The following is a 16,492-nucleotide window of genomic DNA, read 5'->3' as shown; positions in this document are numbered from 1 at the left end:
CAAGGAGTGGTTTCTATATGTTCACAGCCAAAGCCCAGGGCTGGCTCCCGACGCTGGAAAAATCCAGTGAGTAACATGAGCCTTTTACAAACCCACACTGGGTTTCAAGTACAAACGGCCAAAGGTGGTGTTTTCATAGAATCAAAGAATGGCTTAGGTTGGAAGGGATCATCAGGTTCCAACCCCAATGCCACATGCAGGGCTGCCAACTGCTAGATCGAGTACCAGATCAGGTTGCCCAGGGCCCATCCAACCTGGCCTGGAACACCTCTAGGGATGGGGTATCCACAGCCTCTCTGGGCAGTCAGTGCCAGCACCTCACCATCCTCTCATTGAAAAACTTCCCCCTGACATCTAAATACAAAACAAAATTGTTTGTGTACATTTGTATGGTTTTAAACCCCAAATCCCAGGAAGGAGAGCGAATACATTTTAATTCTGGATGCAAATCTTTGCATTTGTTTGTGACTCTTACAGGTGCAAAGCCAACCAAAGCAAACCAGCCCAAAAATGGACAGCTGAACTTCAGGTCTGGTTTTAGATCTCTCTCCTGGATTTCACCACTGCTTGCAGGGAAGGCAAAATGCATCTCATCCACATAGAGGACCCAATGGAAGTCTCAGGGGGATGTTCCACACTTGGGGACTCAGACCAGTTCTCTCCATCCATTCTCCCATTTCTGCAGTGACAAAGGGGGCAGGCACCACAGACAAACAGAGCAATTGGGGTTAACACAGACACATCTGTGCTGCAGGATCCCATAAGCAAAAGGTGAATATTGACAGGTATCTGCCTTTGTGGAGGGTTAACATCTCTACATGGAAAAGACAGAGTACCACTCACAGTGTCTTTGCCAGCAATGTTTACATTAGCACTGCTTAAGCATCCTAAGTTACAGCACCTACCCAAGGAGGTCACCATTTAATACCCAGCCTAGATGCTTCATTTGGAAAACAAACAAAATGCATCCTCAGAAGCAATTATAAAAACACTGATAAGCCCTCGGCACAATCAATACTTGAATGACACCAAAGCAACAAATAAGACAAAAGATACAGAGGAGGCTGTGTGCCCAGTGGGTCAGTGATGAGACTGCTGCCCTGAGATAGATCAGAAGTACCTGGAGCATCCCCCCCGCTGGGTGTCCTGGCCATGGGGGAGCAAGGATCATTTTCCTTCTAAAGAGAACACACTGCAGGCCAGTGGAGGAAGTCCTTTGTCATGTGCTGCTTTGGGCATTCTAAGTCTTAGTAAAGCAGAGCAGTGGGCTTAGAATTCCTATTTTATCATTAGGTTGCGTATAGCTCAAATGTGAATTCATATCTGTGATTCTGTGATCTAATTACCCCTCTCTGTTTAACTCTGTGGCTTTACAGAATGAAATCCCCATTCCATAAAAATAAACCTGGGTTCTCTGCGCCCGAGGCAGATCTAGACTGTTATCTTCTCTATGGGATTACATATGAATTCTTCATTAGAAGCTGCGTTATTTGCAGCAGTTTCTGCAGTGCTGGGAAATTCTGATTCTCTTTCTCATTTTAGTCCCAACACTGAGCTTCAAAGCACAGATCTGATACTGAGGGACTGCAGACAGCACAAAGTGGTATCTCTCAATAAAGCAAAAATGCAAAAGAAAGTGATCTCGGCATGATTGATTACACTTCATTTGCATATGCCCACTAGCAGTACTTTGGTTAATTAATACGTATTTTGGGCCTGCAGATGAATACAGAATAATAGCTTTGTTATTGCAGCTGTAGGTATAAATTCACTTAATGAACAGGTTAGTTTACTTCCCAATGTCTTCTCATATCCTCTGTGCAAATAAGACAAAATAACTCCCCGGAAGGTGGTGAGAGACATGGCAAAATCCAAGAAGGACGTACATACATTTTAAAGCTACACAAGTTAATTAGTTCATAAAGAGAAACTGTTTGGAGGGAAGAAATGACAAGCAAAAACATTTTCCTCCAACAAAAATAAGCCTGCCTATTTCATTTTGCACATATTAACCCTTATGGCTCAAGGTCAGCTCTAGAGGGCCCCAATCCAGAAAGGCATTTAAGAAGCACTTACATTTAAGCAGGAGCAATATTGCCACAGAAATAAAGAGGACTCCCCAGGTGCTTAAAAGTTGAGCGATTTGCTGGAGCACAGCCTGTGTTGTCAAAGGTGGAATTTCATTTTACTCTACGATTGGCCTCAGCAGCTTCCTGCGCTGGCTGCCTCTAACCAGTTTGGGGAGAAATTGGATGCTGAAAGTATTGCTAAAAGCCTCAGTGCAGGGAAAAATACCAACATACACTTTCACTCCGTGAGATCTAATACCTGGGTTTCTGAGTTCTTAGGAAAAGCCAAGGAAGCTTTGGTCAGACACCTGAACCCTGACAGAATTTGAGGATGGGATTTGGCTGACAGCTTAATACCAGCTTGCAGTGCAGACATCAAGCTGTGACATTTTCCACTGCCCTGGGACTCCTGGGAAAACCCTGAAGTCAAGGAGATAAATGGAAACCGCGCCGTGTTACTGGGGTTAACCACCCTTTAGGCATTACAGCAGCGGTGCACCACAGCCATTAGATCATCTATGAGATGACTGTCTTGCTATGAATAATAAATGCAGCACGGGGAAGCAAAAAGTTCACTGCTGTGATAGTACTCACTCTGCAGGGAGCTCTGCCTGCGAATGCTGTTCAAAATGAGTCCCACAGAGCACCACCTCTGCAGTCTCCACCGAGCGGCACAAGGACACAGAAGACTGAAGGATAAATGCACTGGGAAACATAAATCATGCCCAGTTGTTTCCATGTTATTCTCCATGATGCACAGGGCAAGTCTCAAGCAATAGCACGTCAAGGGAGGTGCATTCAGCACTGGGCTTTTGCTAAGCACAAAAGAAAAGAGAAGGCTTACCCAAAGTGCTGTAGGAGGTAAATGATAAGGTGCCTGTGAATTTTTCTGAGAATTTTGCTCTCCCTGTTGCACTGATGCAGTGACTCAAGTCTGCAGGTACTGAAAACGCTGTAGAAAAGCTGAGCCAATCAATCTGATACGATGATCAAATAAGCTGATACTTCACACTGCTGCTAATATTGCCACTGTTCAGACACCCAACATATCAGACAATGCAATTCCTATCCCAGCCATGCTTCACATATGAAAAAGCTACCCTGAATACGGTAAAGCAAGTAAAGGAAGCTCAAGAGTATATGGAATCTGCTCTGGCCAGAGCAAGCCATAGGCTGGATACAGTACAACGTGCCAAAATCAGAAACCTTCCAGGGCTTTCTGCAAAGTTTCAGAGCTGGGCATGCTCATGTACCAAGCGTTACCATCCATACTGAATGTTTTACATCAGCTTTGTACTCACTGCATGCTGGAGCTTGTGGCAGCACAACAGCAAACGATGCCCAGTAATACTGAAAACAAAAGATCACAGACAGGTGACCGGCGTACAAACATGTGGGACCACATTTCTTGTTCTTGGAGGAACCTAACGTGAAACAATCCATCACACCTGGCAAAAGCTGACAAACGAAGGTGATGTAAAGCAATCCCAATGATAGCATGCCAACCACAAATGCATTCTGATGTTCAAGGGAAGGCTGAGGTGGGCACAAAGGATCTTCCAGTAAAAACGGGATGCTACAAGGACACTATGCAGGAGGCAGGGGGGATCCTGGTGGAGAGGGCTTCTTTAATTTTAGTTTGAGCATGAAGCTGGTGTTGCTACACGGTTAGGGCAATGCTTGGTCATTAGCATTTTTATTGTTGCTGTGACCTTCTGCTGACTCAGAAATGCACATGGTCTTGCCATCACCATCTTGCTGCCAGCTGCCTTTCAGCATCGCCAAGGAATTCAGATGAACATGAAATCCAGCTGGAACGGCTGAGAGCTGAGGCTGTGATTGCAGCAGGGGTTCTCCAAAAACAGTGGTTTTGTTTGTGAAAACCAACGGGTTTGACCTGAAAACCCTTGAGAAACGATGACTGCAAAGCCTTACGGCGACACAGAACGCACCCAGAGCTGACTGGGAATTTCTTGCTACAAGCTTTTTGGCTGAAAACGATTGTAACAGCATTGATTACATTTCCATCAGGAACAATCCTTAGGCCTGTAGAGCAACCTACAGTCAATGAATGAGCCTTAGCCTTAGCCTCATCCACAGTGATGGTGATATCAGACCACTCCAAGGTCTGAGGCCACCTGCACACCAGACATTGCAGAGATCAATAAACTCAACCATGTGGGTCTGGATGATGTAGGGAAGAGATTGGTGCATCCCACTGTCTTAGAAAGTGCATTACAAGTGAGGCTTTCTCATAAGAAAGGACAGATGAAAAGCAAAGATTAACCTTCCCTTCCCACTCATGATGAGCAGGGAGCTTTCTGAAAGCTTTATGAACATAATGGGATGGGAAAAAAAAGCATTTCTCATCTCGGTTTATTATGAGCCTCATTTATTGGTGTGTAATTTCATGTCAATTTCTCTCGGTATTTCCCAAGTGTGCTTTCTATAAGAAGACAAAGTTCAGTTTGGCTTGGAGTTGGTTTTTAGGAAGACACAAGCCTGTTTTCTGTTTTATGGGGTAATTTATACTCCAGACATCATAGGCACGTGCACAGAGTAAATGTGCTGCTGCTCACCTTGTGTAGTGAAGACTGAAAGGAGAAAGCAGATTTCAGAGAACTATTGTTTCAGGCACCCAGAAATACTTAAAGGACTGTTGTCCTCCAGGGAGCAATGCTGTAACACTGAGTTTCAGGGGGCCTAACTTGGCTGCAGCTCAGCAGTTCCTGAGTGAAGCTGCCAAGCACTCAGAGCCAGCAGCACCCCGGCTCATGCATCATCCCCCCATTATGGAGAACTCAGTGCTGGAAATGTGAGGGAGGATGAGGAGGGATGACCCAAGCTGCTCCCACTCAGCAGGGCCCAGGAGGCCCATAAAGAAGCAAACCAATACATCAGTTGGAAAGGTAAGGAATTCTTCTCTCAGCTGCTTGTGCCTGTCACTGTTGATAAGAGGAGTTAAGTAATTAATTTCTGAGCAAGAACAGAGGGTGAACTCCAAAGCATGGCGATGCCAAGTCTTGGGACCTCACTTGAGCCAACGTCTTTACCCCCAGATGTGACATCCTATAGGAATGACAACAAAACAAGCTGTCCCACACAATCCTTGACATGCCTGCTGATGTGTGAAAGCCAGATTCCACGTGTCAGTGTGCCCCTGCCCAGCCAGCCAAACAATCCCTCCTGCTATGGGAAAGTTAAGTGGGACTGCACTGCAGGCATCTTGCCTCGCCTAGAGAGGCCCAGGCATTCCTCTCTGGGGATGCTGGAGCTTTGAGAGAACGTGGACAGGAAAAGATGCATCTCTGATGTGACAAGAAGGGAAGAGTGAAAATTCAGAAACCCCGAGTGAGAGTGGAAAGGGCTCACAGGGTGGGTGTAACACACATGGAACACAGCATGTGATAGAAAAAAAGCAACAGCCTGTCCTGGGGATACTGGAGATGCCTGACACTGAGATACGGGCAGAGTGCGAGCACATTGCCCAAGGAGCCTCTGGAGCAGCCTCACCTGACAGCACCAGCATGGTCCAAACCTCACTGTGACAAATTCAGTGGAAGAAATAGCATGGGAAGGCTCTGTCCAATGAAAGCACCGTTGGGCCAACCAAAGTTCTCTCTCAAAAGCATAAATAGCCCAACCTTCTGAGAGCCAAGGAGTCTCCATAGCCACATGGCCTTCGCAGAAGCACTGCTGGCTACTGCAGTGCTGTGCCTGCTCTTCACACTGCTTTTCTCCACGCAGGCCCAGGATGATCAAGGTGAGCTCCAATCAGTGTTAAACCTAACTGTGCTTGCAAGAGGCAAGCATCGACCCTGTGAAAAATCAGTAGGAAGCTGATGCCTGCCAGTTTCAAGGAAAGATAAGGCATAGCTGAGTCCTAAAATGGATTTCTTCGTCCACCAGTCAATCTCATCCACAACACACAGCTCATTGCACATGAGGAGTTATCATCTTTCCCAGTAAAGATGATCGGTGTCTTCCCGGCATAAAAATCAACTTGTCAGTAAAAACACTGGAATCAAGTGGGGTGAAAAGAACGGTCCCCTCCCCCTCCTCCAGCAGTAACAGGCAGGGATGACAAATTATTTTCTATCGAGAGGAAAGACAGAGGCAGGAGCGCTGCGGCTGCCTGCCTGCAATTCCTTTCCCCAAGGAAGGACAGCTCTAAAGCTGATCACAGCTCTGCAGCTCCCTGTCCCGAGGGTTAGAAACTGGTTAGGAAATAATCAAAACACAGCTCCATTTCCATGGAGATAGGTTTGATGAAAAAGCATCTGTACAGTTTGGAAAACTGCGCCGGAGCTTCTTATAAAGCATTTTTAAGCACCTACAGTAAATTCGGAGCTGACAACTAAAATGCCAAACATAGGATCTGAAGTCATACTTGCACTGATTTCTGCTCTTAAAATAAATGCATGCAGTGATTGGATATTGTTCAATGGTGGTAATATTTCTTCCAACCACACAACAATCACTCTGTAGAGCAAAATCAACTTCCCTGGCAGGGATACAGGTACACATAAACAGACTGTGGCCATACACAAAGGTAATGCATTATGGGCGTATCACTATTTCTAAAGCTGTATTTCTAAGACCTTTACCAAGGTCAGTCCTACTCTGCTTCTTACTTTCTTCTGAGTTAACTCAATTTTCATTTGGAAAGAGCCCTAAGCCTCAATTTCTAAGTGGATTTTGGTTCCTGGCTGATAAAATACTTTTTAAAAGCTAGTCTTAAGTTTCTATTGTTGGCAGGTTTAGGGCTTTTTGTGAGTTTCTTCTTTTAAATGCTTCCTACACTTCAGGATTCCCTGAGGCCTTGGAAAGCCACCAATTTCACCCAGGTTTATGCCCTCAGCTTTTCTAACAGAGTTCTGCCCCAAGATTTCTCAGCCCTTCCCCTATTGCCAGTGGCCCTCCTGAGCATCCCCCACCACCAATGCTTTCTCTGCATCATCAGCACCCAACACCATTGTGAAATTTACGTTTCCTCAGCATAAATTCTCCGAAATTTCAAAAGAGGGGGGATATTTGAACAGTACATGCACTCCAGGTAAGCAACTGATAGCTGATAAAGTCCCCCCAAAGTGTTCAACCAGCCAAAGGCAACCAGAAACATGTCAGTCCATGCGGTGACACCTCCTGCAGCTCGACCAGAGAATAAAGCCTGGGAGACATCTTGCTTCAAAACCTACCTGTAAGTCAGAACACTGGGCCAATTTGTCCCCACACTTTCCACACAAACTATTTGCTGGTGCATGTGTAACTTCATGACTAATTCAATCTCAGCAAAATTAGGTGCAGATGGGGAAAAAAATCCCTGCACACCATGAGAAACTCGATTCAAGCCTAACTGCTGCATCTCAGCAAACCCTCACAAGCCTAATAAAGCCTTATGAATAAATTACATGCTTTTCAGCCTTCTATTTTTCAAAGTGATAAAAAATGTAGCAAAGCATCAGCACAGATCTGCCAGACCTGACCAAACCCCCATCCTGAACTGGAGAAACCGTAATTCACAGCCCTGCACTGATGGACGGGGCTGCTCAAAAAGGATTTCAGGTGCTGCCTGCTGTGAGCTATCTCTGTCTGCACCCAGACTTTAATGCATTAATCAGCAGAACTGAAAGGGAGGCATTTGAGGATGATCAAAGAAAAAGCCCCAGTGAAACACATTTTGAAAGACAGCAGTAAGCACACGTCGCAGAGTCAAAGCGTGACACCCAGTATTGGACGTCTGCACATTTGGATGGTGTTATAAAAATAAGTTCCATCCTAACAGGGCATATTTTCAGACTTTGATGACAGGCACTAACTATTTCAGTATTAGATTCGTGCAAGTAAAACCCTAGCCAAAAATTCATGCATCCCTGTGCTCCCTGTTACACTTGCATCTACCACTCTTCCACTTCAGAGTCTGGGTACAGGCTGCCCTTCCTCCACACAGTCCCAAGGCCAGCACAGCTATGGATGCTAGAATCATACAATCATAGAGTCATAAGAGTTGGAAGTGACCCTTAAAAGGCCGTCTAGTCCAACTCCCCCGTGACGAACGGAGACAACTGCAGATCAGTCGTGTGCTCACAGCCTGGTCCAATCCACTTTGAATGCCTCCAAGGACAGGGCATCCACCAAAGAGGAACTTGCTCTAAACACCCTACCAATATTCTTCTTAATAAAAAGATACGACCATAGTTTTATGGAAAACACATGCAGAAGAAGTCAAGCTCCCTTGAGAAGCTTAAGTATATCTGTTTGATGGCTTTCCTTTTTTTTTTGCATCTGAGGGCCTGACCCTCTCAACATTTCAGCATACGAATAACCACACTCATGTAAACAAAACGGGCTCCTTCATGGATGAAACAGCCACAAGTGCTTTTGTACATTAAAAGGCTATTTAATCTACCTTAAGAGTTTCCAAAAGATGAAAGGATGCACAGGCACCGTACCCTCTGGGAGAGGATCAGTGTCGTTGCCAATGCAGTGGGGTTACTTAGGTGACTGTGTGGCTGGGGGATGAAAGTTTGATTATTAAGGAAACCACTCCTAACAACAACACGCTAATGCTCTCATCGTCCCCATTTGCTACTCCAAGCTTGATGATTCAGCTCTTACAGCTACACGGAGATGAAACTCTGCCCATTCTGTAGACACAACTGTGGGATTGGGGGCACTAAGACTGGGCTGATGAACCTGGCTGACAAACCTGGGGCACACGCTGTTCTCTTCCTCTGGAAATTGGTTTAAAAAACCCAACCCAAGCTTCAGACAATTTAAAATTCATAATAAAACGTAGCTCAGTTACTAAACCTCAAAGGGATCCCCGGATTGTGCTTTTCTTAATGAATTCAATAATCGATTCTTACTACACAAATAAGGTGTGGGATGGATCAGCTAATAAGCATTCCCAGTTAATTGCTTTCTTCAAGTGACAATTCGCACAAATGATACCATCAAAGGAGTAATAATATCCTTATTGATTAAATTAATCTCTGAAAGACAACTCAAATGAGTTTAATTAGCAACGCATGACAGTAGCACAAAATACTCTGAAAATAACCTTGTAACCCATCCTAGGCTTGAAATCGTGGCAACAGTCACGCAACGGCCCTTTGCATCTTTATTCAAACAGACACTCACAATTTTACAGAGCATCTTTAGCGAATGTCTGTGACCAACCATGAAAATCCACAAAACCAGAGAACGCAGAGAATCAGCGAGATGTTGCAAAAGCAGTCTGCCTGCGTTGTCATTCAGTCCCTAAAAGCCAGGGCCACAAACAGGCTTAAAATAAAATAAAAACCTTCAATGAAAGGAGGCTGTTGGAGAAGGCCATGTGTCAAAATGGACAAAACAGAGTCAGTGGGGATCCAGGGCTACACCAGTGCTTTCAAGAGATAGGAACTGGGCACCAGGTTCACAAAATCAGAGGAGAAACCTGCTCAGTGAAGCAATGGGTTGAAAAGATTGGGTGTAAGTTTGGATTTGGGAGAGCAGCTATTATCTTTGGGGCCCAGGGCTTGTGCTCCAGGGATGGGCAGTGGGATCTCGATGAAACAGAGTTGTCCACGTTTCCATATTCCTGTGGCAGGACTGAGACCAGGTCAGTGGTTGGGGCCACGGCAATTTTTCAGGAGATGTTTGTGCTTCTTAGCTCCTTCTGATCAGATGTGAGGCTGCCTGAAAGCTACAGACATTTCACAGCTGGAAACTGAAGCTGCATATTCCACCAATACAAATGGCAGACAAAATCCTATATGTCACATCCCTACTGCAGTGAAATGAAAAATATCCTCACGTTAAAAGTTGCATTCCCATGGGTAAGGAGCACCCCAAGAGATGCAGGAAGATGAAGTACGACTTCACCCTGGTGCCATTCTCTGATGTTGGGAGAAAACTGCAAGCCTTCTCGCATCCTTCCCACACTGATGAGTAACGGCCTTAAGCTGTGCCATGGGAGGTTCAGGTTGAACATTATGAAAAATCTCTCCCCAGAAAGAGCGATGCTGCAGTGGCACAGCTGCCCAGGGAGTGGTGAGGTCACCAACCCTGGAGGTGTTCCAGAACTGTGGGGATGCGGCACTGAGGGATGTGAGGGGTGGGGATGGGTTGGGGCTGGGGTTGGTGATCTTGGCCTTTTCTAACCTGAATGATTCTCCGTGGGCTCCACGCAGCCCGCAGTCTTACCCAGTTGCAGGCACAGTGAGGCGGTTTCCACAAACACTCTGCTGCTGGGAGGCATTAACTCAGGGACAGGTTGATCAAACATGGGGTCCTTGTGGCTGTCAACGCAGTGAGAAAGACCTGGAGCTCTTATAATATGATTGCAAGATTGCAAGGCACACTTTGGAAAAAAAAAAGAAAAAAAAGTGTTGAAAATCTCTCTGTTGAAATATTAGCCTACACTGCCTAGCTTAGCAAAGACTTCTGTGCTCTGCCAAGAAAAGGGGAATTAGAGTTGATTCTGCCTCAGGAGGTGAAGGAGTGGACATCAGGGACAAGAGAAGAGAATAAGCACAGCATTCTGGAGACACTCCAGTGTGATAAAAGACAAGACAATACAAAGAACAAAGTGTTCCCCATGCCGGGGCCAAAGCCACCCGTGAGCAGAACAAGAATTTGCCTAGGGCAAGAGCATGCTTAATGGCTTTATTATTAACTGAGCAACCCGAGGATGCTCCCCAGCAAGTAAGGGAGAGCAGTGAGCCGGGAGCTACCTCATGAATGTGAGTAATGGGGTTTGGGTTTTTAAGTGGCTCACACAGAAACGTTCTCACTGAAATCAGCACCTGAAAGCGCGATCTGCAAATATTCCCCTACACAAAGATGCAGTACAACAGATCTATATATTCATGAGACTCTTGTGTAGTATCAAGCCTTGGCCCTAGGTTAGGACAGTCTACACTCCTCAATTATTTACTGTTATTCATATTACTTACCTTTAATTTTAGCATTAAAAACTATGCTAAAATTTAGCAAAAAGCTTGTGGTTTTGCCTGAAACACTGTAATTTTTCAATTTTGTTCTCAAAGCCTCAATGGGTTTATTATCTCATTTTTGTTCTTCGAGCAATTTGTTTTTTTAATACAAGAATAATATGTTTTTAAAATTGCCATGATTCTCAGAATGGAATTTGCGTCACCATCAAAACAAAAATAAATCCTTTCTGTACATATTTTTCATCCGAGAATCACTACAACAAACATGGAAGCACCAAATTGCTTCTCTGACTGCAGCCAAAACAAACAAACAAAAAGAGCAATAAAAGCCTCGACATTTCATATTCAAATTGAACCTTTAGGAGAAGATTTGGTTCCATCAGAGTCACGCATTACTGACGACTGAGATGGGTGTTACAGACCCTGGCCATGGCAGGTTGCAGGCATGTGGGGAAGGGCTGACAATCTCTGAGCTGCAGGATGACTGGGAAAAGCTTAAATCCATCTGACACCCCGAGTTCCGTGTGAAACCACAACAATCCTCTGCTTCCTTATGCAGCCAACGATCAGCCTTGGGTAAACTACTTATAAACAGAATCTTACTGTAAAGCAGAACTAAAAATATCTGGCAATTGTTAACAGAGCACCTATGGGAGCTCTCCCCTCAACATGAGCTACCTGACAATGGCCAACATACATTACGTGCCAAGAACTCCCAGTTGCCCAAAGATGTCACCTGCACTGATTTAAAAAGCTCAGGGATATTTGAAAACCTACTGCCTAAAAAGGGAGATTTCCTAAATATTTTGTCTATCAAAACCAACAATATTTTTCAAGTCTTGACCAGAACATGCAATGCACACGTGTGCAAGAAGCAAAGAAACACACAGGCTGCAAACACAAGCCTGGGTGAGTCACTGGAGGAAGAGGGGGATTATCTTTTTCCAGAAGGATGTTTATTGCATGGCTCTGAAAAGTTCAGCACGTGAAAAAGAAGACGACATATGTTCACCAGTTGTCCCTGAGACATCATCTTATTTTTCTAGTTAAGAAGCCAATCTTCCATGAAATCCCCCCAAAACCTAACAGATGGGTGAAATTATTAATTGTGAGAAGACTAGTTCCACAGTGACAATATTAAAAAAAAAACATAGATAAACAAATTAGGATAGTCACAAGAGAAGCCTAGTTTGGAGCTGGATCTCTCTAGACCCAGGAAGCGAGTTGCATGATGATACACAATAATCACTTCATATGGAGAAGAGTACGTGGCATATTTAAAGCCTTTAATTTCTACTCCCTTGTTTAAATGAGATTATTGCTCCCTGTAGTCAATAACAATAGATTTTTAAAGTTTCTTCTGATTTGCCAGCAAAGCAAATATCCTCTGGTAAATCTATGAGCTGAACAATGATTTTTCATTTTTACAACAGCACAGTCAATTCAATTTTCCAGCTCTAAGTCTCAAGTCTCTCCCTATCAGCCTGTTAACGTACAACTTCTGTACTCCAAAACATGCCTGGAAAAACCTCCACAGACTTCTCCATCCCAGGTTGCTTCTTTACACTGAATTCATTCCTTATGAATCATTCACTGTATGTACACATTTGAATCACTAAACCCATCTGATATTGTACACAGTAATCAAGTGATGTTGTCACAGTAGATGCTGTAACGAGGAACGTCTCGTGGATTTATTGAGGAAACTCTAAAAACGTGGCTGTTAGTGTTTTGCTTTTAAAAGCTCTGCCTATTTAAGAATACATTTTATTTGCAACTGCTGAATGCTTCTATGATATCTTCTTGATTTACTCACAAGAGGCCCACTTCCTCCCTAAAACAGCGCCGTATTTCTACTGATATTTAAGATATTTATGGCTCAGACCAACCAACGTGACAACTTGACCAAGGTCAGTTTATACTGCCCTCAGAAATTGCTCTCGCCCCTAGAAACAAGTCATTTTCACCTTTAAACTCAAATATACATTCTTTAAAGCAAGCCAACAATTCACCTGAAATGTTTTAGTTACTGCGTTAACCTGCTGAAGTTTTGCTTTTGGTTCCTTAAGTAATGCTAGGTGAGATTCTGCTCACAGCTGTGGCACAAACCTTGATGCCGAGCTCTATGTTCTCCCCTCCATACACGTCCATCCCGGGATCGAGGAGCCCGATCTCTCCAAAGAACTTCCTGTGCACAACGAAGGAGCAACCGATCATCGCTGGCGTCCTGCACCAAATGAAAAACAACAGAAATGCAACAAATTATTGACAGGTTTCCACCTTCAGTGGACCGCGGGGACCATGTTTGGGTTTCCATTCCCCCTGTGCGAAGGAAATAGAATACTGGCATTTCCTTCATCTTATTCTGTTCCAGCACATCTAGTAACAGAGCAGACTTCAGGACAGATATTAGTGTTCACGAAAAGAGGTCTCTACTTAGGATCTTTATAATATAACATGTAGGCATTGCCATCAGCTATAAAGGAGCATGAAACCTTTGAGAAAGGTTTAAAAAACGTTAATAAAGGAGCAAATCCTTTAAAAATTGAGAACAACTTCTTGCAGAAACATTGCAGTGCCTTTTGCTGAGTTCCACCAATACCTACAGTGCCCTAGAGATGAACTTCCCCCACTCACCTGTGAACCCCCGTGCCCTCCAGCTCACACTGCTGCAGGAGCAGCCAAGCAGTGCCCAGGCAAGGAAAACAACAGAAAAAAAACAGGAGAGGTCCTACCAATACCAATGACATCAGTGTAACAGCAGAAAGACTGAGGAAAAACTCCGTGTCAGGGGTTAATTTATAATTACCATGCAATTTCAAGGATAGGGTAGATGGTGGTGTTTACTAAGCACCCCTGCTGCCACATGCACATAAAGCAGCCCTCCCTCATTGCTTTGCAAAACACTGGATTGCATCTCCATCTGATACAGCTTCCCTGAGAGGAGGATGCTGTTCTGATCTCTGCAAGCTGAGATCACGTTTGGGGGCATTTTTTGTGAGTGGTTAAACACCTGTGACCCTGTCTGTAAAATTACACTTTGCTACAGAGCACGGCACTGAACAAAGCCGTATCATTATGCCCTTGCTGCTTGGGGACACACTAATCTGTTGTGGTTATGGTATGCAGAGAACTTACCCCCCAGGATATTTCCTATACTAAAATAGAAATATAAAAACCATTTGCTCCTTTAACTTGCTTTCATTTGAAACCACTCTGTAAAGAAAAAAAACAAACAACATAAGTATCCAACTGCAGGGATCAGCAGGGAGGAGATGCGGAATTTTACAGGTTAAGGCTTGCCAAGGTTCTGCTGTTTGCTCAGGATCCCTCCTGCCCACACGAAGCAAACAAAATGATGCTGCTTTGAGCAGGGGGAACCATACAGGACAGCTGGTCCACCACCTCTGCACTCTCAGGACCTCACGTGACCTGGAGCAGGCTTGCATGGTAAGGGGTTGCATGCACATCTGGGAATTGCTTTCACTTAGAAAAGCATGATTTCTGGAGGAAACTTGGTTTTGAGGTAGAAACAGGGAAAGAAGATTTTAAAGACAGCCTCCCAGCCCTGGCTCAAAGCACAGCTCATGGGCTCTCTGAGCTGTGGAAGCTGAAGGCAAGCAACCAGCAACTGCAGAGGGGGAAAGCATCCTCAAACATACTCAAATGTGGCTCACAGGATCAGGCCCATGCTCAACCCTGCCATCCACACTGCACAAAACACCCACATCTGCCAGTGGAGCCATGGATGAAGAGCTGTAGCCACTTAAGTATTGTTATTTATAGGCTTTTTAATACTTTTAATAGACTGGTAGAACAGCTGAATGCTGCTGCCATATTAAATGAGTCAACATCAGAATCCATCAGAGGGGTTTTTCCAATAGATTTTGTCCCTGACAGCCAGCTCACTCTTCCTTCCCATAAGCAGTGTAATGCTTCACGATGCGCTGCCACTCCAGTACTTAAGATTTCCATTCTCCTGCTTTATTTGTAGCAAGTTAGCTGCCATTAGTAGAAACAATCCTTTTGAAACTATAAGCGCATTAGAGACGCCAAATCTAATAGCTCCATTATCCTAGATCACCTGCTGCAATTAAACAGAAGTTGCTCTGGTTTTATACAGAGCAGCCACAACCCAGCCCATGGGGAACAGATGCGGGGGACCTGGAGCACTGGGAACTCATCCCCAGATCAGCAAGGTTTTCAACCCTCAACAGTTGCGCATGGAAGCTTGACTGTGTAGGGATGGGGAGCCCCAGCTCACTCGCAGGATGTGCCATGGTGGCATTTGACAACAACATGATAACCTCTCGGCCAAAGAGTTTCACCAGCACAAATGGAATGACCTTATTTTTCAACATTACAGAATCACACAGAATCACAGAATGGCCAGGCTTGGAAGGGACCTCAAGGATGATGAAGCTCCTACCCCTTGTCACATGCAGGGCCACCAACCTCCTCATTTAATACCAGACCAGGCTGCCCAGGGCCCCATCCAATCTGGCCTTGAATACCTTCAGGGACGGGGCATCCACAGCCTCTCTGGGCAGCCAGTTGGCCGTTTCTGAAAAGACAAATTGCAAAGGACCACGACAAAGAACTTATCCAAATTGCCAACACCAGCCCTCGACTGCCGCCCAGGAAAGCTTTTCTTCATCATTATTTTGCAACACACCTGCTCTTTACAGACCAAAGAGTCCATGATCTTTTCAGAAACACTTGCAGAAAAAGCCTGATGGGGATTTTGCAACTTCACCTTCACATTTTCCTCCTTTTCATTTTCCTGTGTGTTCTGTTTTCAACACACAATACCACAAAGCATGCAAAGCAGCGCTCCCGAGCGGATCCGAGCTCCCTGAAGCAATACAAATTAAGTGCTACATTCTTCTTTGTAACAATGCTTCCATATTAAATAAATGAGAATCATGCAACGCTCAACTATTTAAATAAAAACACCATTTGATTTTGCAGTAAATCCTTCAAAAAGGTGGACGCTTACAATAACAGATTGCCCGTCCGCCACAAAATTATGGCCTGCAGACAAAGAGCTGATAAAGCCTCTTGTTTCTCTGCCCCTTAATTAAAAGCATTAACACAGTTTGTTTTTAAAAATCACACAGCTCAGCGCAGCTCAATGCATTTGCTTGTCTCGATAGCTGCGCTCACTTTAATGAGAAAGGAAAAGCAGAATTTGGCAGGAAAGATGAACAGAAATGTTTAGCACAATCGTTGCGTTAGCATCCAGAAATCCACAGCATTAGATCCTTGCCATTATTTCTGTTGGCTCCTCTATGCTGCAAGTGACAGAAGGTCAAGAAGAACAGCTTTTATGAAATATCCTCAGCGTGAATCTCTAAATAAAGATGAAGAAGGTACAGAGGAAAACATTTATCCTACTCTATTAAGTTACCTTAATGGTCTTCCTTTCTTTAGCACACAGTTACCATCTGATGATTAAAAAGTCTCAAGTAGATTGCTTCT

At 44.4% G+C, this 16,492-nt stretch overlaps 1 protein-coding gene across 1 annotated transcript in view; it reads right to left on the bottom strand.

Annotated features, from left to right (window-relative positions):
* Positions 1-16,492, bottom strand: part of GALNT17 (polypeptide N-acetylgalactosaminyltransferase 17) — a 181,108-nt gene that overhangs the window by 53,296 nt on the left and 111,320 nt on the right. Inside the window, exon 6 of the mRNA XM_042830074.1 lies at positions 13,121-13,238. Coding sequence (XP_042686008.1) covers positions 13,121-13,238 — 118 coding nt within the window. The remainder of the gene's footprint in view (positions 1-13,120; positions 13,239-16,492) is intronic.

The sequence above is a fragment of the Centrocercus urophasianus genome, unplaced genomic scaffold, assembly GCF_019232065.1.
Source record: "Centrocercus urophasianus isolate 14NV4802_14NV808 unplaced genomic scaffold, USGS_Curo_1.0 seq_33, whole genome shotgun sequence".
In the NCBI taxonomy this organism is placed as follows: domain Eukaryota; kingdom Metazoa; phylum Chordata; class Aves; order Galliformes; family Phasianidae; genus Centrocercus; species Centrocercus urophasianus.
This window is presented reverse-complemented; position numbering and strand designations above follow the sequence as displayed.